At 50.6% G+C, this 27,406-nt stretch overlaps 1 protein-coding gene and 1 long non-coding RNA gene across 2 annotated transcripts; both read right to left on the reverse strand.

The window, feature by feature from the left end:
• Nucleotides 1-1,073: 1,073 nt before the first annotated feature.
• LOC146335542 (torsin-1B-like) lies at nt 1,074-7,931 on the reverse strand. The gene is made up of 5 exons (XM_084821350.1): nt 7,689-7,931; nt 6,605-6,870; nt 5,526-5,701; nt 4,696-4,823; nt 1,074-3,888 (listed from the first exon to the last, which is right to left on the reverse strand). Exons 1-5 carry the CDS (start codon nt 7,894-7,896, stop codon nt 3,647-3,649), a joined length of 1,020 nt encoding a protein of 339 aa, XP_084677476.1. The 5' UTR covers nt 7,897-7,931; the 3' UTR covers nt 1,074-3,646.
• A 7,910-nt stretch (nt 7,932-15,841) lies between these two features.
• LOC146335543 (uncharacterized) lies at nt 15,842-21,771 on the reverse strand. The gene is made up of 5 exons (XR_014785945.1): nt 21,690-21,771; nt 18,832-18,903; nt 18,550-18,695; nt 17,678-17,944; nt 15,842-17,552 (listed from the first exon to the last, which is right to left on the reverse strand). It is a non-coding gene; the product is annotated as an uncharacterized LOC146335543 (long non-coding RNA).
• Nucleotides 21,772-27,406: the final 5,635 nt, after the last annotated feature.

Genomic DNA, 27,406 nt, shown 5'->3' on the forward strand with positions numbered 1-27,406 from the left:
ACTACTTTGTAGAGAGGAGTTTGGCGTTGGGTTGTTTGTTTTTGGGAGAGAGTGCATTCTGTGGCACAATATTTCTGATTCCAGCCCAAAGGTAACCACCCTCTTCATCATCCAGGGTCTTGAGACCACCAACTCCCCTACAAAGAAAGGCGACAATGTTTTGAGTCGCCTTTTTTCTAAACTGAAAGGCCAAGAGGAACATGCCTTCCCCAACCTGATGTCCTCCTGATGTGTTGGACCACAACTGCCAGCATCCCCCAGCCAGTTGGGAATTGTAGTCCAACACATCTGAGGGAAAACCGGGTTGGCAAAGGCTGCAATAGAGGCGTACAAAATTACAGATGCTATGGAGAGCTTTCCCCACTCCTATAATGCTAGAACTTGCAATAGCTAAGCAAGTGGACTGCTGGTAGATCCAGGTCAGACAAAGGAAGGACAACGTTGCACAACGTTCGTAAATATCTTACGGAATTCGCCACCATGCAACGGGGTGTCAACCCACTAGCTCAGCCAGCTTTAAAAAGGGCTTGGAAGGCGATAGCTCTTCATGGCTCATATTCATTGAAGGACCCTACATGCACTGGGGCATCATTTACATGCACAATGAGGCACTTCGGGGGCAAAAAGTCCCAGCTTCACACACACACTGATGGGATCTGAGCTAGCAACGACCGACCAAGAAAGAGATCTTGGTGTTGTGGTGGACAGCCTGTGGGAAGACCATGGGTAGGACAGCTCAATGAAAATGTTGACCCAGCGTGCGGCTGTTGCAAAAAAGGCAATGGTTGGTGGGAGATTCCCATGAAGATGGTTGGTGGGAGAGTCAGGGCCGATCAAAGGAAGGACTTCTTCACAGAACCCAGAGTTAGACTATGGAATTCGCTACCACCAGGCAAAGTGGTGGCCACCAATTTGGATGGCTTCAAAGGGGGACTGGACAAATTCCTGGAGAAGGCTATCAATGGCTACTAGTCCTGATGGCTCTGTGCTACCTCCAGGATAAGAGGCAGGATGTGTCTGTACACCAGTTGCTGAAAATGTTTTAAAAGCAGGTAACGACAACGACGACAAGAGGACGTGGGTCAAAACCTTTTACTGCAGCTGCTTGTAACAGTGAAATTTAGTCTACAAAAGGTCCCTTGCGTTCAAAGCCCCAGAACTGATAAGTATGCAACTTTGGACTGGAAAAGAAAAGAAGAAACCCAGGCCTCTTTTGCAGAGATAGCTCCCAAACGTCAGAGCAGTTAAAAAAGGTTTAACATATCCAGTATTTTTAAATTAGAAAGTTCAAAATTCATAAAGACCTCTAGACGTTGCTGGACTACAAGTCTCATCACACCTGATCACTGGCTATCCTGATGAGGGCTGATGTAGTCAAACACCATCTGGAAGGCCACAGGTTCCCTACCTGTCGGGGTGGGCCATTTCCGGCCCTCCAGATGTTTTGGCCATCATCAGCCCTAGCTGGCATAGCTGATGGTGAGGGATCATGGGAGTTGTAGGCCAAAACATCTGTAGGGCCACAAGTTGCCCACCCCTAATCTAGATTCTTAAGGGAAACATAACAGTCAAATCTCCCTCCACAAAACCTCGTGAGAACCATTCCGCACTGTTTTCTTACAGTTTTATTCTCTAGTGGTGAAAATACCACTGCGGGGGCAATTATCTGTTTTCACCGCTGGGCTGCGGGGGCACCTAGAAGTCCAAGGAGCCACAGAAGGAGGACGAGGAATGGCAAACCTCACGGCGATTGCTCCGAGAGAGAGATGAACACATACGCACACCACAAGTTCAGTCTTTACATGTAAAGGCACTTTTCATCTCTTGGCAAAACATCTGCCTCGTGTCAAGGCTGCAGGAAAGGAGGGGCTCCAGAAACAACGTCTCCTCCAATCTCTGGCACCTCGCAATGACCGGAATGCTGAAAGCAAAAGGGTTTGTCCCAAAGCACAGCTTCTTTTCCTGCATGGCTGCAACCCAGCCAGGGACTGAACGTTTTCTAGAGAGGTGCAGTTCTGTAAAACCCATGCTTAACCAGATTCTGACATCTACACCGAGGCAAAGGAAAAGATGTTCTTTGGCTGGCATAACTCACCTGCCCACCCCCATCACAGGATCTGGTTGTTCTGATCAATGTGGGCTTACAAAGCCAAAGTCTTGACAGCATCACAATCCATTGTATTTCTTGATGAGTGGGCCACTTATAGCCCTCCAGAGATTTAGCCTACAACTCCCATCAGCCCTCACCACTGACGGTGCTGGCTAGGGAGGATGGGAGTTGTAGGCCCAGCCCTGTCCTAGGAGAATTGCTGAACCCCCAACAGTGAAGCAAACGCTTCTTAGATCCAAGTTCTCATTCAGTGAAATAAACACTGCTTATTGATCCTTAGAATATATATATATATAGAGAGAGAGAGAGAGGAAGGAAAGAAGTGATTTGTACTTGACCCTGTTCTCTCCCCGTTCTCTCTTCTCTAGTTTTATCATACATGAATCACCATTCTCAGGATCAAGGTATAAAAAGTTACTTAAAATAAAAGGCCCTTGAAGCTACTCCCAGTAAAAAGGTAACAAGCCACATCGAGTATGGGTGGGGTGACTGTACCTGAGGTCAGAAGGGGCACCCTTTGGGGGAGAAACGTTTCCAGGGTACAGTGGGGGCCGCCCAGAAAGCTGCGCGGGCCGTATGTGGCCCAACCCTGATTTTAGCAAAAAGATGGCCACGCTGTGGCAGCGACCCCCACAAACCCTGGAATTCTCTCTCAGGCCATGCCAGCACTGCAGACCTCGTTGAGCTGCAACAGTCAAAACTCCTAAAAACCTGCCAGCCCCATTTTCTCCAACCTGCTGCCTTCTGGAAGCACTGGACTCGGGGACTGCAGCTTGTTCCGAGGAGATAAGGACGACTGTCAGGATTAAGCGGGGGGTAAGGATAGGAGCACAGTGGTGTTATCCATGAGCCCCGTGCCCTGAGCTTAGCCTGACGCCTCCCATGTCCCAATGGCAGAGGGCCGATTGGCATAAGAGTCCTATGAACCGGTGGACCTGCTCTTCTGCCTACAGATGAGGAGCTGGCCGCTCCAGTAATTTTCTGGAAGCTTATCCGGAAGGACAACCAGCAGCCTCCAAAGTGCTCTTGTGATCTCTAATGCTTGCAGCTACCGCAGTTGACCTAAAAAGGCACCCTACTTCCCGCTGACCCCTGAAATTCCCAGTCAGGAGGTGCAGGGTGAGAAACGGAGGATGCCATATCACAGGATTAGGTTGCCGTCATCTCCGTCCTGGCAAGTGTCATCGAGAAGCTGATCCGGAATGTCACTGCAGCAAATTATTACGGGTCAAATCATAACGCCTGGCAGGCCCCGTCTAGTGGCGCGGATGACACTCACAGGGATTTCGGAAGAGAAACCAGAACGGCAAATTTAAGATGACGGCACATGCGGAAACAATTTGGGGTGGGGGAGAGGAGGGGACCATAAAACCCCAACAGCTCCGAGAAGTAAAAAACAGTTAAAAAGTGCACGTTGGCAGATTTTGATTAAAAAAAAAAAAACTCTTAAAAAGTGCTTTAAAGAAGGGGGTGGTTTCAGGGAATTCTTCATTGTCTGCTTCCTGGTTTAGTGTCGTTGAAAAACACACCCAGCCCTCAATAGAAGTCTAACTTTGTCTGCACTGTCTTGCACCCTTTGTCCGAGTAGATCCGTTCATCTTTCGGGAAGAACGTCATCTCATCGGCCACGCTCTTGACCACCGCCTCATCAACGGCGTAGCCACGGGACTGGATCTCTGCTTCGATGCACATTTTCACGTGCCTGTATTCCAGCGGAAGGAAAGGCACAAAGAAATCGATGAGGTTTCTGTCGATCAGGCTGCTGTGCCAGAGGCCACCTGGAGAACGGCAAGCATCGAGAGGATTAGATGAGATGGGGTATCATTAATTAATTACATTTACATCCCGCCTTTTTTTCCTCTTGCACGGATCCCAAAGCGGTTCACGTGGTTCTCCTCCATGCTATCCTCACAACAACCCTGAGAGGTAGGTTAGGCAGAGAGTCAGCAACTGGCCCAAAGTTGCCCAGTGAGCTTCATGGCTGAGAGTGGGAACTAGAACCCGGATTTCCCGCGTCCCAGGCCAACATGCCCACCACTACACCACACTGCCTCTATCATTGGCTCTAATGGCATATTCAGCTGGTTGACGGCCTTTCTGTTTAGAACAGGGGTGGTGTTGAACCTCGGCCCCTTCCCTCGGCCACGCCCTTTTTCTTGGGCTCACCCCCTGCAGCCCCCGCAGCACTTCTCAGAAATGGAATTCAGCCTTTGTGCTGAAAGAGGTTAAACACCTCTGGAATACAGAGGCACCAGACTGGCACAGCCCCAGCAGAGGTCACGTGGAAAGAAGGCAAATCCAGAGCAGTGACTCACACAGAGAAGCAGCAGAGCCTCCTCGGTGGGCGATCTGGATAATTCAAGCTCCTGGGACCTTTTAATTGATTGCGGCACAAAGCTCAGGGGTTACTACCCCCGCCTCTACTGAGCCAATCCTTTGCACACGGTTTTGCCCTAAGCCACAGGTCTTCAGTTTTGTTTTGAGACTATTCTTGATCTTTTATTTATTTCAATTAATTTTTCAATTCAATAATTCTACCAGTTCTCCGACCCCTGACCCCCCAGTATTTAAATATACAATCTCACTGTTCTTATTGTTGAAAACACCCAAAGACAAAATAGGATCCAGATCTTTCAACTGGATGTCTTCCCTGTGCTGCCCTCTCTTCCAGAAGTCTAAAGCCACCCTGGTGATGAGGTCCCCTCCGGCGTTACTGTGGAAAAGCAGGAAGAAAACCCCCCCACGACATTAACCATCCATCACCATCGTGACACTGGCATAAATATTTGACTTTCCCTCTTCCTGTAATATTCCCTCGGTGGCTAATCTTCCTCTCTTTGTTTTGTCTTAATGAGATCTAGACGGGTCACCCTCCTTCTTTTAGATCCCACAAAGTCTCTTCCTTGCACTCAGGTTGGCCTTTTTTCTGTCGGGGGCGGCATGCTGGCGTGAGGCAGGCCAGACGAAACTGAGCTGGGTGGCTGAGGAGGAGGAGGAAGCTTTCACTTCCGTTTGTAACTAACCACAGTTGAGCATTATGTTCAAACCCACACAAACTGTGCTTTGTCCTGATGGTTTAGGGCAGGGGTGCAAATCCCCCAGCTCATGGGGCTAATCTGGCCTGCCGGAGTCCCCATTCCCCAATCCGGCCTGCGGAGCCCCCCGGAGAAATTCTCCCTCCTCTGTTATCTCTGATCTATTATCAGCATGAAAAGAGAGTGAAAAAAAAAACCCAGGGGGCACAGCAATGATCACACAGCCCACAAAAGGCCTGGTGGGGTCCAATTTGACCTCTATCTTAAAAAGGTTCTGCACCCCTTGTTTCGGGAAATAACCCAGCTATTAAAATAATAAAAGCTATTAATAAAACAGGCGAATTAACCAGCTATGCTGGAAGCCGCAGAGACCCACCAACCTGAGAAAGATAAAGATGGCTCTCCGGTAGGATATGCCTTCGATCTGCTCGTAGTAGTCGAGGAACGGCTTTATGGCATCGATCAGCCCCGGGTGCAGCTTATCCATTTCGTCGAATATGAAGACCGACCTCGCGCAAGCGCTCACATTACCCCGGATCCATCTCTGCAGCTGGTCCTGGACCAAGATGGGACAGGGAAGAAAGAGTAGTCAACTCTGACTACTCTTTAGCTTTCAGCAAACTGCGGGTGATCTGATCTTAGGTAAAGTATTTTTATGCCACTCTCCCCCCGGCCCCCAAACGACAACAAAGGCTCCCAGAACAGCATAGAATCCACAGCAAGAGCCAATCACTGCCCTGCAGGCTTACAATCTAAAAAAGACACAACATGCAAGGAAAAGGGGGTGGGAAGGGAAGAGGAAAAAATTAAGCAGACTTTCAGCAGGGCTGAATATTACAATATTCAAAAACTAATCATCTCCTCTTAGATCCTAGATCGACTAACATATTTTAGAAGGCATGGAGCTGACATGTAAAGAGGTGCTCTATTTTCATATGGTAAGGGCAGCAAGGTTCACTTCGGCAAAGTCTTGGAAAAGTCTTCCTGCTCTGAGGAAGTGGGATATATAACTTTGGAGACGTGACAAAGAAAGCATACGCTGAAGACATGACAAAGAAAGCATAGGCGGCAGCATTCAGTTTCACTTTCCCTTCTTTTCCCTTCCGCCACCCGCCTTTTATGAGAAGTTTCTTGTCCTCTAGAGCTGTGCTAGCTGAGTACTTAAAATGGTCACAACATTTCCAGTATCCAAAGAGGTAGAGAGGCAGTGTGGTGTGGTGGCTAGAGTGTTAGACTGGGACTGAGGAGACCTGGGTTCGAGTCCCCCCTTGGCCATGAAGCTCACTGGGTGACTTTGGGCCAGTCCCTGGCTCTCTGCCTCACAGGGTTGTTGTAAGGATAACGCGGAGAGTACAAAGAGGACCATGTAAGCCGCCTTGGGCTCCTTGCAAGAGGGGGAAAGGTGGAATGTAAACGTAATAATGAAAAGGAGCAAGGCACCGTTAAGACTCACCCTCACCTTATAGTGCTCAATCTTGTGATCGTACGGAAAGTGCAGTGTGGAGAGGAAAAGGTGCACGTATTTGCTCTTGAGCCCTTTCTTGTGCATGTTCTCGGCGATGATTTGACTGATGAAGTTCTTGCCGGTCCCTGCCCAGCCGTGCAGGGAGAGGACGAGGGGCTTCTTGGGGCTGGGGTTGCTGACGAACCCGGTCACGGCTTTCCAGACCACTTCCTTGGCAAGGTGCTGCCCAAAGAGCTTGGCGTCCAGGTCCCCCCAGAGCGCTGCAGCAAAAGACAGAGAGGCGCCACGTTCCCTCGGAGAAACGTTTTGGAAGCGGAAAGGGAAGGACAAGCTGTGGCCAGCTGTCCGGCCACCACTGCTCCAGCCAGGGAGCCCTGTCAGACTGCGACTCCCATCTTCCCCAGCCGGCAGGCCAGTGATTGGGGCCATGGAGATGGACGCTGCAGTCCCAAAACACCCAGAAGGAGCCACTTTGCTCTAAGCCAGCCTTCCCAAAGGCCTTGGCTGACAACTCCCGTCATCCCCTGTGAACAGGGGTGATACAGGGAAAATGGGGGCTGTAGTCCAAGACACCTGGAAGGTATCTCAGGGCAACATGCTCTAATGCAGCCTCCTGCAGCCCGGTCCCCGCCGGCTCCTGGCAATCCCAGGCAACAGGGCCTGTGATTGGGGAACGATGGGAGTCGTAGTCCAAACCACCCAGAAGGCGCCAGTCTGGGGCAGGCTGCTCTAGCCCAGCCCTCCCAAAGGCGTTGGGCTGAAACTCCTCTCATCCCCTGCCAGCAGGCCCATAATCGGGGGGATGGGAGCTGTAGTCCAAGGCACATGTGGGAGAGGGGACGAGGGCGCTCCTCCAACCCAGGCTTCCTCGGAGGCGGTGCCCTCCGGCGGGCCGCTGGCCCGCAAGCCCCACCATTCCCAGCCTGCCAGCTGGGGGTGATGCGACCTGCGGTCCAAGACGCCCCGAAGGAACGAGACGGGGGGGGGGGCTTCCTCGGAGGCGGCGCCCTGCGGAGGGGCGCTGGCCGACAGGCCCCATCATCCGCAGCAGGCGCGCGCGCGCGCGGGCGGCCGTTACCGGTGGCGTTGGGCCGGTCGCCGTCCCCGGGGCAGCACTCCACGAAGCCGCAGTAGAAGCCCGGCGAGGACAGGTAGCCGGTGAGCAGCGTGGCCGCCCCGAGGGCGATGCCCACGCTGACGGGCTCCAGCGCGGCCGAGCGCGGCAGCGCCGCCAGCAGCAGCGGCAGCAGCGGCAGCAGGCGCGGCGGCTCCGGCGGGCGCTGCATGGCGGGCGGGCGCGGGGCACTCCGCGCGCGCGGGCGGGGCGCTGGGGCGGGCTCTGCCGGCGGCGCCGCCTCCTGCCCCCTGCCCCCAGCATCCTTTGCCGCGGGGGCTGGTGGGACTCGGAGTCCGAACAGCTGGAGCGCGCCAGATGTTGCGCGAGGGCGCTTTGCCGCGGATCCGGCGGCACCCGCTTCTAAGGGATCATCGGCCTCGCGTTTTAACCGCATGCAGTGAGTGCATGTGCTGCTGTTCAGCCGTGCCCGGCTCTTCGTGCCGCCGCGGACCACTGCGCGCCAGGCCCCCCTGCCCCGCGCGCTCTCCCGGGGCGTGCGCGAGTCCGTACCCATTGCATCGGCGACGCCAGCCGGCCATCTCGTCCTCTGCCGTCCCCTTCTCCTGTTGCCTTCCATCTTCCCCAGCATCAGGGTCTTTTCCAGTGGCTTTTCTGTCCCAGAGAGGAAGGCCAGCATCTCTCCTCGATCACCCCAGAGTGCAGGGCTCGGAATCACGGGCTCGAGTTACAGGAAGCCGGATTCCGGCTGCACATCAGGGAAAACTTCCTGACTGTAAGAGCAATACGACAGTGGAACCGATTACCTGGGGAGGCGGTGGGCTCTCCCACACTGGAGGCATTCGAGACGAGGCTGGACAGCCATCTGCCAGGGATGCTCTGGCTCGGATTCCTGCACTGAGCAGGGGGTTGGACTCGATGGCCTTGTAGGCCCCCTCCAACCCTACTATTCTATGATTCTCTCCGCATTAGGTGCCCAAAATATTTGAACTTCAGCTTCAGCATCTGTCCTTCCAATGAGCACTCAGGGTTGATTTCCTTTAGGATGGACTGATTGGACCTCCTTGCAGTCCAGGGGACTCGTAAGAGCCTTGTGAGTTCATACAACATTGCAACTTTTTCAGCTAAGGAAACACAAAGGTTGCGCAGGAAACCCATCCGAGTTATAGGAATGGCGGGAGGCTCAAGACATTAGTAACCTTGTATTTATCCACAGATACCACCCTAATGGCAGAAAGCGAAGAGGATCTAAAGAGCCTCTTGTTGAGGGTGAAAGGGGAGAGTGCAAAAGCTGGTTTGAAACTCAACATTCAAAAAACGAAGATCATGGCATCTGGCCCCATCACTTCCTGGCATATAGAAGGGGAAGAAATGGAAGCAGTGACAGATTTTACTTTCCTGGGCTCCAAGATCACCGCAGACGGTGACTGTAGCCATGAAATTAAAAGACGCTTGCTCCTTGGGAGGAAAGCTATGGCCAACCTAGACAGCACAGTAAGAAGCAGAGACATCACCTTGCCGACAAAGGTCCGTCTAATCAAAGCTATGGTTTTCCCAGTAGTAATGTACGGCTGTGAGAGCTGGACTATAAGGAACGCTGAGCGCCGAAGAATTGATGCTTTCGAACTGTGGTGCTGGAGAAGACTCTTGCGAGTCCCCTGGACTGCAAGGAGGTCAAATCGGTCAATCCTGAAGGAAGTCAACCCTGAGTGCTCATTGGAAGGACAGATGCTGAAGCTGAAGCTCAAGTATTTTGGCCACCTAATGCGAAGAGAAAACTCTGGAAAAGACCCTGATGCTGGGAAAGACTGAGGGCAAGAGGAGAAGGGGACGACAGAGGATGAGATGGCTAGATAGCATCACCGATGCAATGAATATGAACTTGAGCACACTCCGGGAGAGAGCGCAGGACAGGAAGGCCTGGCGTGCTATGGTCCATGGGGTCACGAAGAGTCGGACACGACTGAACGACTGAACAACAAATTTATCCACAGAAGTTCATCAGGGGTTTAAGATTTAGTTGTAAGGAGAGCTTCGGGTACTGGGCGGTATAGAAATGAAATGAAATGAATGAATGAATGAAAATAAAATCACCCAAGGGCGCAAGCCTATGCAGGTTCAGACAGAGAAAGGCCCTACAACTCCCAGCATCCCCCAGCTTGGGGAATGCTGGGAGTTGCCGGACTTTTCTTTGTCTGCACCTGCATAGGATTGCGCCCTAAATGTATCCCGATACGAAATTACATCCCATTCATTTCAATGGGCCCACTGTAGGTAGGACTAACATTGGATATTGCCCTACATTTCTCATCAGGCATTGCTGCCATCTCATCTTCAGCTATTGGGCCGTATAGAAAATAAATGAATAAATATCTTGCTTCCTCCCCCCCCGCCACCGCCATCTCAGGTGGCAACCCAAAGCTCACAATCCAGAAGGTGCAAAGTGCAAAGCATGTGTTGTTTTTCCTCCGTGTTTTGTTCTAACCAGTGTGTAAACAAAACCGCTGAAAAGCAAACATTAAGAAAGCCCTAAATAAACTGTACGCACGTCCCTAAAACGGCACTGAATTTTACAGCCACCTAAAGAAATACCACACTCAGGATGGAAAAGCTAACACCAAAGTTTACCCCTAAGTTTTGTTAAGAAGAAAAGAAAAAGAAAAAAGGTCTTGCCCAAGGACACCACTGAAGGGAAAGTCCACGTTTTTTGGTCATCTGGCGAAGCTCCCAAACCACCTTCTTCTTCTGTATTGCATTTCTACACTGCCCAATAGCTGAAGCCCAAAGTTCACAATAATTCACAGGATAAAATACAGCATAAAAATTTAAAGATACTGTCATGCTGTAATGGACATTCAGCTTTGGCCAACGAGACTCCATTTTACATTATCAGCCATAATAAGATTAGGGCAAGAATGCAAGGCAGTATATTTATTGAAAGGCTTTTGCTTAGAGTGAAGGTAGACAAAAACAGGATGTCATTTGTGGGTTTCTGTGGTTTCCTATAGAGCGCATGGTCAAGCTAGCATTTTCCTGTCTTGTCATCATGACCTTTATGAATTTACATCTAGGTTTCAAGTAGGCTTCAACATTATTGCTTTCGATGAGAAACCACAATGATGAATAGCAAATACCAGTGGGGGAGCACGGAAGAATGAAGTTTGGCATAAGTTATTTACCACTGCCTATATCAGGGAGGGGAAAAGAGGGGCGAGTCAAGGTGAAACTGAGAGTGAGGTAGCAGAAAGCATCTATGATAGAAATTTACTCACAGGTGTGGCATCAAAGTATTTGTTGAAAGTACTGAAGTGGGTACTTCAATTACTGCAGACGCTGACTGCAGCCAGGAAATCAGAAGACGTTTACTTCTTGGGAGGAGAGCAATGACAAATCTTGATAAAATAGTGAAGAGCAGAGACATCACACTGACAACAAAGGTCCGCATAGTTCAAGCAGTGGTATTCCCTGTAGTAACTTATGGCTGCGAGAGCTGGACCATAAGGAAGGCTGAGCGAAGGAAGATGGATACTTTTGAACTGTGGTGCTGGAGGAAAATTCTGAGAGTGACTTGGACTGCAAGAAGATCAAACCAGTCCATACTCCAGGAAATAAAACCAGACTACTCACTTGAGGGAAGGATATTAAAGGCAAAACTGAAATACTTTGGCCACATAATGAGAAGACAGGAGACCCTGGAGAAGATGCTGATGCTCGGGAAAGTGGAAGGCCAAAGGAAGAGGGGCCGACCAAGGGCAAGGTGGATGGATGATATTCTGGAGGTGACGGACTCGACCTTGGGGGAGCTGGGGGCGGCGACGGCTGACAGGAAGCTCTGGCGTGGGCTGGTCCACGAAGTCACGAAGAGTCAGGAGCGACTGACCGAATAAACAACAACAACAAACTGAAGTGGGATAGATTGCATTAAAGCTTGACCGAATGTTACCTGCCTCGCAAGGTCCCCAAGTCCGTGTGCCATGTCATCTCTTCTGAGTCTTTGTTGTAGACTTTCGATAGCACACTTGGTATTTATTGCTACTCAGCAAAAGATGGAGATGTATAAAGAGACTGTGCTTAAGAAAGAGGGTTTCATCATCATTCATCAGGACAGGCGATCAGCGGGACAAGAAAGGCAACTACGCACAGTCAGGTCTCAGCCCACACAGCCCACTACTATTCTGACTGGCCATCAGAATATGTGTGCGTGTGTAAATATGCTTGGTGAGAGACTGGAAACTTAGGATGCCATCTGTTAACCTGCCTAATAAACTGAATTGTAGTTACTGTATTCATCTACCTTCATAGAAGGTCCTGCAGATCTCAGTCAGCCTGATCACCTGGCTGGAGACCTGGGAGGTGATTTTACCGTAACACCACTGATCCTGCCCAAAACCCTGGAGAGCCGTTGCTGCCAATCAGTGGTCTTCCCCACTATGGCGAGATGTACTCATCTCAGAAGCTAAGCAGGGTCAGCCCTGGTTGGTACTTGGATGGGAGACCGCCTGGGCATCAGGCTTCCTGCACTGAGCATGGGGTCTTGTAGGCCCCTTCCAACCCTATGCTTCTATGATATGATTCTATGAACCAAGGGTCTGACACACTAAAGGCAGATGTGCCCCTTCCTGTTGCTCAGTTCTCAAACCTCCTTGGGTAACATCTTTGACCCTAGCCTGGTGCATGTCCTCACAGACAGTGTGCAGTGTCGCCAGGCCTCTGAAACATAAACATTTACAGTCAGGGCCAGAAATATTGGAACAAGGATAACTGTTTTGGCAGATGGCCTCTGTACACCTCCACATTGAAGTTGAAAGGAAACACACCCAGATGGGAGCAAAGTCAGGACTTTCAGCTGTAATTCAAGGGGTTTGACAAAAGTGGGACACTAACCATTCAGGAGGGACAGCCAGTGGCATACACACACCCCCATCGTTGGTGGCTCATAAGTAATGGAACAAATGGCTGACAAGCAGCTGCATGGCCAGGTGTGGCCTGTTTCCTGGGTACCCCATGACCAATCAAGCAGATAAAAGGCCTGGAGGTGGTTCTGAGTGTTACATTTGCATTTGGTAGCTGTTCACTGGAACTCCCAACATGAGGTCCAAAGAGGTGTCCATGCGAGTGAAGGAGGCCATCATTAGGCTGAGGAAACAACATAAACCCATCAGAGAGATCGCAAAAACAGTGGGAGTGGCCAACACAACAGTTTGGAACATCCTGAAAAAGGACTTAACTGGCAAGCTCAGCAACAGCAAAAGGCCTGGAAGACCACAGAAGACAACTGAAGTGGATGACTGCAGAATTCTGCTCATAGTGAAGAGGAACCCTTTCACAACACCTAGCCAGGTCAAGAATGCTCTTGCAGAGGTAGGCATGTCATTGTCAACATCTACAGTCAAGAGATGGCTTTATGAATGTAAATATAGAGGCTTCACAACAAGGTGCAAACCACTGGTAACGCTCAAGAACTGAAAGGCCAGATTAGCCTTTGCCAGCAAACACCTAAAAAAGCCTGCCCAGTTCTGGAATAAGATTCTTTGGACTGATGAAACCAAGATTAACTTGTACCAGAATGATGGGAAGAGAAAAGTATGGAGAAGGAAAGGAACGGCTTATGATCCAAAGCATACCACATCATCCGTCAATCATGGTGGAGGCAGTGTTATGGCATGGGCATGTATGGCGGCCAATGGAGCCGGGTCACTGGTGTTTATTGATGACCTGACTGCTGATCAAAGCAGCAGGATGAATTCTGAAGCGTACAGGGCTATACTTTTTGCTCAGATTCAGCCGAATGCTGCCAAACCGATAGGACGCCACTTCATATTGCAGATGGATACTGACCCAAAACATACAGCAAAAGCTACCCAAGAGTTTCTCCAGGCAAAGAAGTGGGATGTTCTTCGATGGCCAAGTCAGTCACCTGACCTCAACCCAACAGAGCATGCTTTTCACTTACTGAAGACAAGACTGAAGGCAGAAAGACCCACAAACAAGCAGCAGCTGAAGGCAGCTGCAGTGAAGGCCTGGCAAAGCATCTCGAGGGAGGAAACTCCGCATTTGGTCATGTCCATGGGTTCCAGATTTCAGGCAGTCAGTGACTGCAAAGGATTTTCATCCCGGTATTAAAAGCGATCCTTAGGTTTGAAATGATGTTTGTTTGTTCCATTACTTATGAGCCACCAATGATGGGTGTGTGTGTATGCCACTGGCTGTACCTCCTGAATGGTTAGTGCCCCACTTTTGTCAAACCCCTTGAATTACAGCTGAAAGTCCTGACTTCTCTCCCATCTGGGTGTGTTTCCTTTCAACTTCAATGTGGTGGTGTGCAGAGGCCAACTGCCAAAACAGTTATCCTTGTTCCAATATTTCTGGCCCTGACTGTATATAAGGAAAAAACACAACATCTTATTTAAAACATAACATAAACACAAATGGATGATTTTGCTTCTTTTGTCATTTTGTACTAACGCATGCTCTTCCCTCACTTTTAGCGTTTCCTCCTGCCTTTTCTGAAGAAATTCGAGTAGAATCTGCCAGACACAAAGGCGTTTCACCTTGCAAGGGAACCCGATACAGAGCCTCTTGGGGAATCAGGTAGCGTCACCCAAGCCAGGATGCAAATCAAAGGGAGAGGTGCTTCTGTTCCATGCAAAACTGTTCTGCAGGTGTATGAAGCAGCACCTCTCTGCGTGCATAAAGGAAGGTGCACTACAGAGCCAGGTAAGGGGGAGGAGAGAGAGTTAAAGATCTGAGATATTTGGGCATTGGGACCTGAAGTGGAAAACCCAAATGGCACAGGCCTCCTTCTGCTACAAGGCACAATGTGGCTTGCCAAAGATTGAAATGATAATAAACTGTATAGTATCTGGGTAGGGTCTGTGGGTGGACTGCAGCCTAATATACTCCTCTGTCTATTTACTCTGAAGTAGTGAGAGTTCCAGTCTGGCCCATTGAGATTCCTGCAACCCCTTCCCCAGCCCCCAAACACTGATCGTTTGGTGGTTTCCTGGCTTCTGCATGTTTATTCCCCATTTTAAAAGTTTGAAATGCCTCTCCTAAGATGTACTGACCCGACTGAAACTACAGCAGACTGGTATATTTGGCCCTGCCCCCTTCTGCCTCTGGCCCTGCCCACCACTGGAATGCAGCCCCCGAGAGTGTCTCCCAAATGGAATACGGCCCTCAAGCTGAAAGCAGTTCAACACCCTTGCTCTACAGTATCGGCCTATTTGGCTGCGATCCTACACAAGTCTGCCCGGTAGTAAAGTCCCATTGAGCTCAATGGGACGTACTGCTGAATCACCATTCATAGGACTAGTGTAAGTCAGCGGTACCATGGTTGCTACTAGGGCTGTGCACCGCTTCGGTTCAAAGCCTGAAGAACGAGTCAAAGCAGACTGCTTCGGAGGCGCCTCCACGTGATACGAGGCAGAGCAGAATAGCAATGAGGCACCCCGAAGCAAAGCCACTTGTATACAAAGCACCTCCTCCAACTCGGTGATTCGTTCTGAGCAACCCAGACAGCCTGGTGCCAAAAGTATCAACTTGAGAAAGTTCAGGGAGGGGTTGAGGAGGATGGAGGGGGGAAGAAGGAAGGAGGGAGAGAGCTATGGTGAATGGAAACTCTAGTTGCCAAATCAGAGCTGAACGTAACCCAGCAATCTCCAATCAGTGACAGTGGTGGAGGAGGGGGGTAGACTGAATAACCGGAGAAAAACGGCTGCGTTTCAGAGAACGAGATCATTCTGGTGGTGTTACTTAGGGATGTGAGAACCCACCCCTGTCTGGGTTCTCCGGATGCCGCCCCCCCAGCTCTGCTCACCAGTCCCTCCACCTCTGCCACAATTGCCATGTTCCTTAAAAAATGTGGTGATTGGAAGTCTATGTGCACATAGACTTATATGTAAACATCACCATGAATCTTGAGTATATGGGCGATTCACAGCGCTTTTTGTGTACAAGTCTATGTGTGCACATAGACTTATATGCAAAAAGTGCTGCGAATCACCTAGGAAGGAGGCAGAGGAGGTGCAGTGCATGCCCCCGCCACTAGCTAGCTGTCTCCTCCTCATGAGCAGGAGATGGCCAACAGTCCTTGGGGGTGTTTCCACCAGGGATTTACCCCCTCAACTGACAAGGCACAGTGTGATCTCGAGGATCCAATTCTCCTTTGTTTGGTTTATTGTCATAGGAAGAAACATCAACTCTTCGTTGTAGAGATCCTGCGGGTTAAAATGGGGGCTGGTTTCCGTATTTGTGTTTACTGCTCCCTTTCTCACAACAAACCCATTAGTGTCTCCTCAGAAGTAACTCCCATTGTGGTCAATGAGGCTTGCCCTCTTAATGCCCACAGAACTTACAGAGACCCCCCTCAATTGACATATCATAGTTTAAAGCCCAAAGTGTGCTAAAGCATGATCGTAAGGCTCCAATTCTCCTTCGTTTGTTGTATTGCCTTAGGAAGAAACTTCGACCCTTCGCTATAGAGATCCCGCAGGTTAAAATGTGGGCTGGTTTCTGTCTTTGTGTTCACTGCTGTCTTTCCCAGCACAAGCATATGTGTGTCTGCTCAGAAGTAACTCCCATCGTGGTCAATGAGGCTCCTGAAATGCAGGTGCATCTGGACTTTCAGGGGAAAGGAGAAAAGGGGAAAGAGGGGGGAAGCCACTCTTATTGGTTGCGCAGCCCCTGCCAGTCAGATGACCTTCACTCCAGCCCCCACCCCCACCAGGAAGTATGTTCTGTGAAGTGATTTGTACTGGTGCAGAACACTCACTCGTGGAGCCCTGCATGGACCAAAGCACAGCAAAGCCGATTCCTTTAAAAAAAATCCTGGACTCTTCCATTCGCTGCTCCTTCTAGTGTCATGGAAACATGGCCATAGACAGCACAGCAGGCAGGAGGTGGCAAAGGCATGGGCTGAGAGGTATAGCACTTTCCTTTGAGAGTTTTTGTGGGGGGAAAATGAAATTTCAGCTGCACCTGGCTGGGGCATGCTGGGAGTTGTAGGACTTTTTTCTGTCTAAACATGCATAGGATTGTGCCCTAAGGTGGTAAAGCTTGTGTGAGGACTGTACCACTTCCGACTACTGGGAGTTGTAGGACTTTATTCTGCCTAAAGATGCATAGGATTGCGCCCTAAGGTGGTAAAGCTTGTGTCAGGACTGTACCACTTCTAACCACTGGGAGTTGTAGGACTTTATTCTGTCTAAACATGCATAGGATTGCACCCTAAGTCAAGGGCCCACAGCCCAGGGGGCCCTTCCAAACAACCAATCAGAGAAGTGATGAGGGTATCGGGACAGGAGATGCGATCTCCATTTCTTTCCTGTAGTCATGATGGTGCTATGATTTGCATTTATAATGCAAAATTGCATGAGCTCAAAGTGTCTGTCTGTCTCTATATATACATATCAGGAATTTTGAAGCAGTTGCATGGAATCAGGTGGCTGGAGGAAAGAAATGTTAGTTGTGTGATTCATGACTGAAATGATACATCCCCCCACTCCCCATAAGATAATTAAGTCCAGGGTCTAAAATTATCTACCATTGGTGAGATGCCCTGAATTTCTATTTAAATCATAGGAATTTTCTCTCAGTTTTCATCTATGCACATTCATTAGCACATGCATGGTTTAGCAAATCATGGCCCTCTGTAATCCTCTTTCCTTGGTGATGCATTTCCTCTTTTTTTGGAGGAAGAAGAGAAGGAGGAGCTCACAGCGCCATCTGTGCCTTGCAGTGATGCAGACAAGAGGATAACGGCTTCTGGGAGACCTCCTGCCATGGTCTCAGGACTCGCTTGATCCGAATCGCCACCAAAACATCACGCTGCTCAGATTTGGTTCCGTCAGCACACCCTTTCCAGGCCTGGAAGGGAAAAGGAAGTGGGCTTTGACTCGGATTGGTGCAAGAACAGAAAAGACAAAAGCAGGTCACGACCAGAGCTCCCCCCATTATCGAAAGCCACCCGCTGCTGCGCCACAGTAGCTCACCATGGGCAGTGCCGTATGTTACCCCTTGGTGGAAATATGGGATGTCTCCAGCAAGCCAGTGGCTCCCGACTCCTTGGAACTCTGCAGTGTCCTCAAAGTCCGGCCTGGTCATTACCACCGTGCCTCCAACACAGCCTCTTGTTCTTCATTCTTGGATGTCAATGTCTGTGTTGAAGAAGAAGAAGAAGAAGAAGAAGAAGCCTCCATCCTTCTGTCTGTTCCGGATGTTGGCTCTGGTACGGCAGTGGCGAAGATCTACTCATCTGCCTAGAACGCAAGGCCGGTGATGTACAAACATTACCGTGAGTGGGACCGGATTAATTATTATGCTAAGTATGCTACAGAACAGCATTCTCCAACCTGGTGCCCTCCCACAATCCCCAGGGGCCATGCTGGCTGGGAATTATGGGAGGTGCTGTCCAACACGTCTGGAATGCACCAGGCAGAGGAAGGAAGCTATAAACTGCAGGCGCGCAAACATTTTCTTAATGAACCTTCCAAGTATGAAACTTCTCTGGGTGATGTGCAGCCTCTGAGCCCAGGGCCATGACACCGAGTGCGAAGCAGAGGCGGGTCTGAGCCCCAAATGCCCAGTCGCACACTTGCCCCCACAAAGCACAAAATGGGAATTTTCGCAGAAGGCAAACTGAGGACACTCAGAGAAACAGGCACATGTTTGCAAAACACCAAATGAACAAAGATTGAAAACAAAGAAAGAAAACCCAGGCAAAATGCACACACACGAGGCAGAAGACAGCCCATCACACCAAAAGAAACAAAAACAAACAAACCACGTAATACACTCAAAGCACATAAAACAAAAGGCAAAATGGACACCCTCCTTCTCTGCCTGCCCCCCAGCCCCAGCTTACCTTCTTTTTGGAAGCACATGGGTGACACTCAAATGCCTCCATTTTCAGTATTTTCAGTTTCAGCAATTTTTTTTCTTACAAGATTGGATTAGGCAAGCAGGAGTGAGGGAGGTAATATGAGACCACTAACTCAATTGGATCTGGGACTAGTAGAGAGACCAAAGAAATCCTCATCTCAGATATACCTTATTGAATATTTCTTTATTTATTACATTTCTATACCACCCCAAAGCCAAAGAACGAACCACCAGGTTACACCAATACACAGAACAATTTTCTTACCATCAGAGGTGCCTACCAGGAATATGGAATTCTCTTTGGAAGCTGGTTGATCAACTCACAATAGTCACTTTTCTGAAAGGGAATTGTGTAAAAATGTGGACACAGCCTTGTTGTCTCCCCCCCTTCCCTCCACATCCCTTCTTCCTCGTGTGTTGTGTCTTTTTAGATTGTAAGCCTGCAGGGCAGGGACTGGCCTTTTTGTGATTGATTGGAAGCTTCTCCTGAAGCAGGTCTGGCCTTTTGGAACTGAGGAGCAGGATAAAAGTTGTCTGTCTGTCTGTCTGTCTGTCTATCTCATCATCATCTGTCCTATCTGCCCTATCATCCATCCATCCATCCATCCATCCATCTATCATCTATCATCTATCTTAGTTATCTTTTTTATCTTCTGCATTCTCTTTCTCTCTCTGTCTCCAGGGAGGATTGCAAAACTGTGGGGCCAGTGGTATAGAACTCCAGTGAGCTTTGCAAAGATTCACCAGAGGTATTCTGAGAGATGTCACGGCTTTCATTTTCCCAGAATGCCCCCGGGAAAATGGGCCCACACGGCACTGGAGGTAGACTCTTTGCTTTGCAGCGTGCCAGCCGCCCCGCTGAAAAATAAAAAATCAGGAGGGGCAGGGAGCCTGGTGGGGGCCGAGGGAAGTGCCCACAGGCACAGTGCTTTCCATGGGTACCACGCTGGAGACGCCCTAGGACTACAGGAACGGTGGCGGAAGACTTGTGACAGATCCAATGCAACTTCAGACCCTTCTCAGTGGTCATGAGGCTGGCCAAGAAATCCTACTCACCACTGCATCCACTGAGTCACCCAGCGGAGCCGTTCCGAGTGTTCGGAGGGCTTTAAAAGCTTGGTCCAGGGTGGGGGTGGGGATTGGTCTCAGGGGCTCACCGAGACCAATTTGCTGAATACTTTGTGCATGAAGCTGCTCGTACCTGTTCCGACTTAGACATGCGGCACACGAGCAGTGCCAGCGGATGGCCCCTTTTTCGAAAGGAACATCGGAAGCTGCCTTGTACTGAGCCAGACTCTGGGTCCATCTAGCACAGAATTGCTGACGCTGACTGGCAGCCGCAGCTCTCCAGGGTTTCAGGCAGGAGCCTTTCCCAGCCCTACCTGGAGATGCTGAGGATCGAACCTGGGACCTCCTGCATGCCAAGCAGGTCTCTTCCACTGAGCTGTAGCCCCTCTCTTCAGAGGGACTTACTCCTTAGTAAGTGCTCATGGGATTGCAGCCGTAGTGTCCATCCACCTTCCCCAACCTTTTGCTGTCAAAATGTATTGGGTTGCAATAGGCTGGTTCGACAGCTGACTGGGGATGATAGGAGTTGCAGTCCAACATGCCTGGAGGGCCCCAGGTTGGGGAAGGCAGATGCACATTCTAGGTATTTGGAAATTTTATTGTCCAGTAGTACTCGTTGTCCTCCACCAATGATTGATTCAGTTTCAGAATTTTCTGCAGGAACCAGAGGAAGTGAGACAGTAGGAAGATGATGATGATAACAACAACAATAACAATAATAATGGACCTCATTTGCAATGTTCTGGCATAGCAAATACCAGAATAATATTCATCCATCTCTTTTCTTCTCTTTCTTGTAGGGCGTTTCTTGTTCTTTTCTTGTGGGTGTAAAATATCATTTGTATGTGTAAGGAAAGATGATATATTTCTAGAAACTAAAAACTAAAAACTATAGTGCTTAATATTTGCATTGCATCATCAGGTGTTCAATGCGCTTTATATGCATTATCTATTATTATTATTATTATTAATAATAATAATACAATTTACGCTGTACTTCCACTGCAAAAAGCAGTCATGACGTGACCTACATGCACAAATGCAGAAATCCAATATTAATATAACGGGGGGAGAAACCCAAAATCAATTATCTAGTTGTAATCCTTACAACAACCTTGTATGGTAGGTCATTATTACTTTCCCCAATATTACAGGTGGGGGGGCGAGGCTGAGAGATAGTGGCCTGCCTAAGGCCATTGAGCGAATTTGCAGCAGTGGTGCAATTCGAACCCTGGACTTCCTGATCCGTAGCTGAGTCTCTTTGCTACTGCACTACACTAGCTTTGGCAAGGAAGCTCACCAGGTTGATTTTTGACGATGATCTCTTTACCTTACGAGGCTGTGGTGAGGATAAAACCAGACGAGGCTTCCTTGACCCCGGAATGGCGTGGGATTCTGATCAATAGCAGACTCCCCCTTCCCCTCCTTCGGGAAATAGGAGCTGGTTAAATGGACGCAATGGTAGAAATGCCAGGCTGTCTCCAGCAGGCGGCAGCATTGGCAACGGAGTTTGGGGGAAAGAAACTTGGAGTATGACTGTTCTGCAGAGCAGAAATGGACTCACTGACTCGCAAGGCAACAGCACAAAAAAGTCGCATGCTGAGGTGTGTAGTGGCCTAGAAACAGAGAATCCAGGCGATGGAATGGGAGATGGGCGGCCACTCCAGATGTCTGGAGAGAAGTGGGCGAAAGGGAGCCTAGACTGCAACTGCCTCTGTTTACCAGGATTTGGCCCATCATGTTGGCTCCAGATTTCTGGGGCAACATACCCTCCATGGGCCCCCTCTCCGAGTGAGTCCACCTTCTCACTGCCATTGCCACCAGCTGCTCTTTCTCCTCTCCTCCTCCTTGCTCCCACTTCTTTGCTTGGCAGGCAGGGAGCCGGAAAGCAAGGAGGCCGTGGCATCTTCTCACCCCCACCGCTGCCTGGGCTGAAGCAAGAGGCAGGGGAACAAGCAGGTTGCAATGGGGGAGAGGAGGAGCCACTCCAGGGGGCTCTGGACACTGGGCCCCTGCTGGGGGGTGGGCCCTCGGCAGCTGCCCGACGATGCCTACCTTCATGGCCAGCCCTGGCTGCCTCCTGTTACTATGCCCATGCTTGTTAAAGGCCTTGCCCTGTGAGCTGCACGGTTCCTCTGCAGTTCCACATTGCTGAAGGCAGCCTCCCTTCCACTCCCTGTATTCATTAACTCTGCAGGGGCCTGCCCTTCCTTGACTTAAACACCCGGAGGGCGATTGTTCTTTTGGTTAAAGTTATACCAGGCCAACATTGTCCCAGAAGAGGCTATCCAGGGTTCAGAACAGCCCTCAAGGGGCTGCCGTGTGTGTGATGGCGAAACGACATCCGGCAGACCAGGGAAGGGGCAGATCTACAGGTAGACGGTTTGTAGGAGATAGCTATTTTGGACTCCGGCAGTTGGAAGAGCAGGAACATCGCAGGTATGTTCCATTTGCTTGCACTAGAACTCCTGCTTGCACTCAGGCAGGGGTGGGAATCTGGATCAATCTGGCCTTACTGGGTTCCCCCAATAGGCACGCCCCTTTCCTTAGCCACACCCCTTTCCCAGTGGAGGCTGGTGCCTCCGAATTCGGTGGGGCTGTGAATCCATTCTGGGTTTCAACCAGAGCCAACTCTAAAAGAGCTATCCAAGGTGCTGAATCTATTTGGGGGGATAGTGTTCAGCACCTTGGATAGCCCCTTTAGAGTTCTGGCTGGCTCTGGCTGAAGCCCAGAATGGATTCGTGGCCCTACCGAAACCTCAGCCAACAGCCTCCACTGCCCTTTCCTGAACCACCAATCGTTGGGTGGTTTCTCAGCTTCCGTGCAGTTTCTTCCCCCATTCTAAAAGGCTGGAATGCCTCTGGGAAGGCTTTTCGTCACCGGCAGGAAGAGCTGGAAGCTACGGCATGCTGGCATGTTTTGCAGTTTTGGCCCTGCCCCTTTTGTCCCTGGCCCCGCCCACCACTGGAATGTGGCCCCTGAGAGCTCTTTCGAAAGCGTATTCAGCCCTCCGGGATGAAAGAAGTTCAACACCCCTGCTGTAAACTGTGTCTGACAGAGGGCAAGGTTGGGGGTGGCTCATGTGGACGTAACAGAGCTCCATGGATTGCCAGTCTGGTTTGGTATAAGGGAGCTTCCTATGACGTCAGTGTAATAACAAGAACAACGCAATTGAGGATGGTTGTTGTTTTTAATGTGGTGCCATCTGTGAGCATGGTGCATTGCGAAGTTTGAGAGGAAAGGTCTCTGCCTCCAAGGAGCTTACAGCTAACATTCAGTACAAGGAAGAGAAGGGGAGGCAGAGGGAAATGGGAACGCGTGTGTGGCTGTTCCAGCTACACGACTTTAGGCTGAGTTGCATCCGGGAAGTCTTTCCCAACTTTCGGGGGGCTTTTCGGGAACATTTGGAACGTTGAGAGAGAGTTGCGGGCGCTATCCAAAATGTCTGCTCTGGTGTGGAGCTTGCCCATGCATGAGATGGCTGCCGCAGGGGTGTGGCCAGTCACGAAAACACTCATTTTCCAAATGGCAAAGTGGCGAGGCCAAAAGAAAAGTCCCTTGGCCGAGAACCCAAGTCCAGGGCAGAGGTGGGGGCCTGAGCTCCAAAACACAAAAACGCTCTTTGGTTGTGCCAAAGGCCGCCTGAAAAAAAGGCAAGTTTTGAAAGGAGGACTTCGGAGGAAGTGAGAGAGCAGCCGTGGCGGGGGGGTCCTGGAAGGCAGCAGGAGCTGAAGCGTCTGGCACATCATGGGAGCGGCTGGAGTTTCAGGGGGGTGTTTTGCGTTGGCCTGCAGCACCTCTGGCGACCTGGTGGGATCATTCTTTCTCAGCAGGGTTGGAGCCATTGCTGCTGCCTCCCTAGTACGGGGTAGATAGAAGAGCTTAGCTGGGTGTGTGGTGTGGATCTAAAACGGGGTTCGCCCTGCCCCTGAAAAGGGAACAGGTGGTCTTTCAGATAAGGAGAGGTCCTCTTCAGATGACTGTTTTGTGTGCCACGACATTGTACTCTTTTGTTCTGGGTTAAGTGGATAGATATAACTACGAACAGAGAGGGGGGGTCCATATTTTTATTTATTATTCATTATTACATTTACATGCCACCCTTTCCATCTTGCAAGGAACCCAAGGTGGCTTACATGGTCCTCTCCTCCTCTCCATTTTTTCCTCACAACAGCCCTGTGAGGTAGGTGAGGCTGAGAGTCAGTGACTGGCCCAAAGTCACCCAGGGAGCTTCATGGCTGGGTGAGGACTAGAACCCAGGTCTCCCACTACACCACACGGGCACTCCGGTGTGTTGTGACGGTTAACAATCTGTTTTCAGATCCAGAGTTTGCCATTACAGAAGCACAAGTGGGACCCTGCTGTGACGACACGCGGCAGGTCACCTTCGCCTTCGAACCAGAATGGAGTATCCTGCAAGAGATCCTGGCTGGCTTACTGGCATCCTGAACAGGAGGGTCTTCTGTTCAGGATTCCACCTAGCCAGCCATACTCTCTTCCAAGGGACACCATTCCACCTCTTCCCCTCTTGCGTAAGGGACGCTCAACATTCTGTGGCTATTCAATCTTCCTTAAGCTTTTCTGGCTTGAAAAACAATGTTTTTTGTCTGTCTGCAGACCTCGGCTTTCCCCCAAGCATGCTGACGCCTTTCTCTTGGTTTTTCACTGGCCCTATTTTGGCTCCAATCCAGTTGGCACTCGACACCTAAGTTCGCTATTAGAAGGAGTGATTCTGCTGTAATGCTGCCCTCCACTTGCAGGGGGGCCAGATGCAGACGAGGACAAGGGACCCTTCAAGAGCTGTGTTGAAGAGGGAAACTTCTGCAGGCGTAGCTTGTCATGAAAGCTATACCTACCGAAATCCACTTTACTATGCAGCTGTGAAGCTCAACATTGTCTGCCTGGACTGGCTGCATCTCTCCTGGTTTCAGGCAGGATTCTTTCCTAGCCTGACCTGAACCAGTGGTGTGGCAGAGTCAGGGCTTGCACGGATGCAGTGCCAGCGGTTTTTTACTCGCAGGGATGCAGGATGCTCATCTGCCCCCCCCTTCCCTCTGAGCTCAGCTGCAACCCTCACAGTTGGTATGAGGAAATGAATTTCCACAGCAGCATATATGGTTCCCGGTTGTAATGCAAACTATTTGGGGGCAGCTCAGTCTAATTGCTCATTCGTGGGATTAGGACCCATCCGCTTCGCAAAAGCCCTGCTCCTCGTGGAGATGAAAATGCATAGAACTGGTTTGCAGATACGGATCAGCACAGCTGCTTCCAATTTTTGGACTCTCCTTGTGGGAGGGGGGTGGCTATGGGGGTTGTCATGATGAGCATCTGCACCTCCAAATTTATCACTACACACCTGGGATTGAACCTGGGACCATCTTCATGCAAAGCCGGCGCTCGACCACTGGGGAAGCTGACAACACCAAAGTCGAGGCAGAGTTGAGCCCCATCACCTGCAAAGCTTCAAGGGTGAGATTTGCACAGAGCAAGCAGAGCCATCATGCTCCTCCCGTGGCTTCTGATTGGCTGGCGAGACGGATCACGTGACAACTCCCCAGCCCTATATAAGAGCTTCCAAGGCAGTCCTCAATTGCCCTTCTGGACTGCTGAGCCCCTTCGCTGAGGCCGTGTTGAGAAATCCCCATTTGCTGCTCTCAAACCTAGCGGTAAGTGGATTGCTGGGTGGAGTCCCATGATCTCTCCACACCTCCTATGCCCCCATTCCTATTTCCTCCGATAGGAATGTGCTTCCGCCTGGGTGCCTGGTGAGCTGCTTCGTTCTACTTGAGGTTGTCACGTTAGCAACCAATTTGGGGGGGAAAAAATAGCATTCCATTCTGAGCTGGGATTTTATTTTACTTTTATATAAAAAAATTTTCAGCCCGGCCAAAACACTGCTTTCCAGAGTGAAGCAAGAATCTGCAGACCTCACCTGCACCCTCAGCTCCTAGAGGAAAACTGTTTGCACCCTCTGTCCCACTTGAACAGGGACAGCTTCCTGCATTCTGGCTCCTGTCCTCGGTGAAATTACTGCCTCGTTTCGGGCAGGGCTTCCTAAAGTGTTGTTAGGGGGAATTGCTGCTGTGATCCTTCAGGATTTAGCCCGCAGGACTTCTATCTCTGAGCGTAGGGTACGGTGGCCAAATGTCCCACTTTACAGAGGACTGTCCGCTCTTTGAATTGCTGGCAGAGAACTCCTGAATGTTAAGGTGTCTTCTGTTTACTGACCAGTCCAAGTCTGGTTTAAAAGGCAAAAAAACTGTAAGGAAAAAGGGCAGGCAGGGGCCTTGTAGTCCATCAACAGTCCGCACCAGAGCCAGCGTCAAGGGTCGGCATGGCTGGGCATGTGCCGAGGGCCCACACCCCAGCAGGGCCCCCTGACAAGAGCCCCCTGGAGTTGCTCCTCCTCTCCCCCGTTGCAACCTGCTTGCTCCCCTGCCCCTCGCTCTGGCCCAGGCAACGGAGGTGGTGAGGAGAAAGGAGGAGCAGGAGACGCCGCAGCCACCTGGCTCCCTGGCGCTCTGCCTGCCAAGCAAGCGAGCGGGAGCAAGGATAGGAAAGGGGATGAGCAGCTGGTGATGATGGTGGTGAAAAGGCAGACTCACGGGGGGGGGGGCATGGAGGGTGTCTTGCTTAAACCTGGAGCTGGCACTTCTTCGCACCTGGAGGGCAAACTGAACAGGTAGGCACTCGGGTTACCGGGATGTTCTCTCTGCTATATGCATTTGCACATGCAAATGTTACGCAAATCGGTGTCTTCTTTTGCCAGTGCTTTTCCTTGCCTTTGGCCCTGCGTAAGCGGCTACCCTGTCTCCGAGGCCACAGCAGGTGCTGAGCACCTAGAACTGCCCGGGCGTGCTGCCAGCCGCAGTTTACCTTGCCTGATGAGTAAGCCAGGCGACGGGATCGTGACCTCTGGATGCCATATCCGCTCCTTCTCGGAGGCAGTGGTGTAGCGGAGGCAGGGCTCGCAGGGTCGAAGCCCCAGGACTTCTTTAGCAGCAGGGATGTCATCTGCCAGCCCCCTCACACTTCCCCCTTCCCTCTGAGCTTAGCTGCAATCCTCGCAGTTCCTGCGGGCAAATGAATTCCCCCAGCAACGCTAGATAGTTCCCTCTCATCATGCAAAGTATTTGGGGGCGGCTTGTTCTGGAATGGGCTTTGAAGACCCACTCGCTTGACCAAAGACCTGCTCCCGGTGGAGATGAAAACAGCTGGAACTGGTGTGTTGACCTGGATCAACCCTGCTGCTTGCGTCCTTGGACTCTCCTCGGGGGCCTGGCTCTGGGGCGATGAACGCCCTGAATCGATTTCTCAGAGCCCTGAGTATCCCTTGGCGCCCATAGAAGGTATTTTTCTAACTGATTTGCCGTGCGAAGGAAGGGGTCTTGGCGGGGGGGTCACAGCAGGGGATGGAAGGGCTAACCTGCCCCACCCTGGTGCTGTGATCAGCCCTGAAAATCACCCCCCCTGGCAATTAACTTAGAGCGATCGAGAATAAGTCTTGGGAAGAGAACGAGCCCTGAACAGTGAGAGATTCCCCGCCCCCCGCTTGCTCTTTCTCCTCACTCTCTGCTCTTTCTAATCGAACTCCCCCTTGGTTCTCTCTCTCTCTCTGACTCCTACCATGCAGCGGCCAACCCAGTGACGTCTTCTCTCCCCCTCCTCACAACTTAGCAAGAGTTCGGGTGCAGTGAAGCATGGATCTCCACTTGCCCCTGGCATTTTGATTTCCTAGAGTGCCTCTGGGCCCACCTGGGGAGGCCCTCTG

The sequence above is a fragment of the Heloderma suspectum genome, chromosome 14, assembly GCF_057233095.1.
Source record: "Heloderma suspectum isolate Gila_16-S chromosome 14, 16-S_ref, whole genome shotgun sequence".
Taxonomy (NCBI): domain Eukaryota; kingdom Metazoa; phylum Chordata; class Lepidosauria; order Squamata; family Helodermatidae; genus Heloderma; species Heloderma suspectum.

Excerpts from the sequence above, each read along its gene's own strand:
- LOC146335542 (XM_084821350.1), bottom strand. The coding sequence starts at position 7,896 with ATGCAGCGCCCGCCGGAGCCGCCGCGCCTGCTGCCGCTGCTGCCGCTG. Across the intron at positions 5,702-6,604 it reads ACAAGATTGAGCACTATAAG|GACCAGCTGCAGAGATGGAT; the intron begins GTGAGGGTGAGT and ends ATCTTGGTCCAG. Across the intron at positions 3,889-4,695 it reads TGTTTTCAACAATAAGAACA|GTGGCCTCTGGCACAGCAGC; the intron begins GTGAGATTGTAT and ends GCCGTTCTCCAG.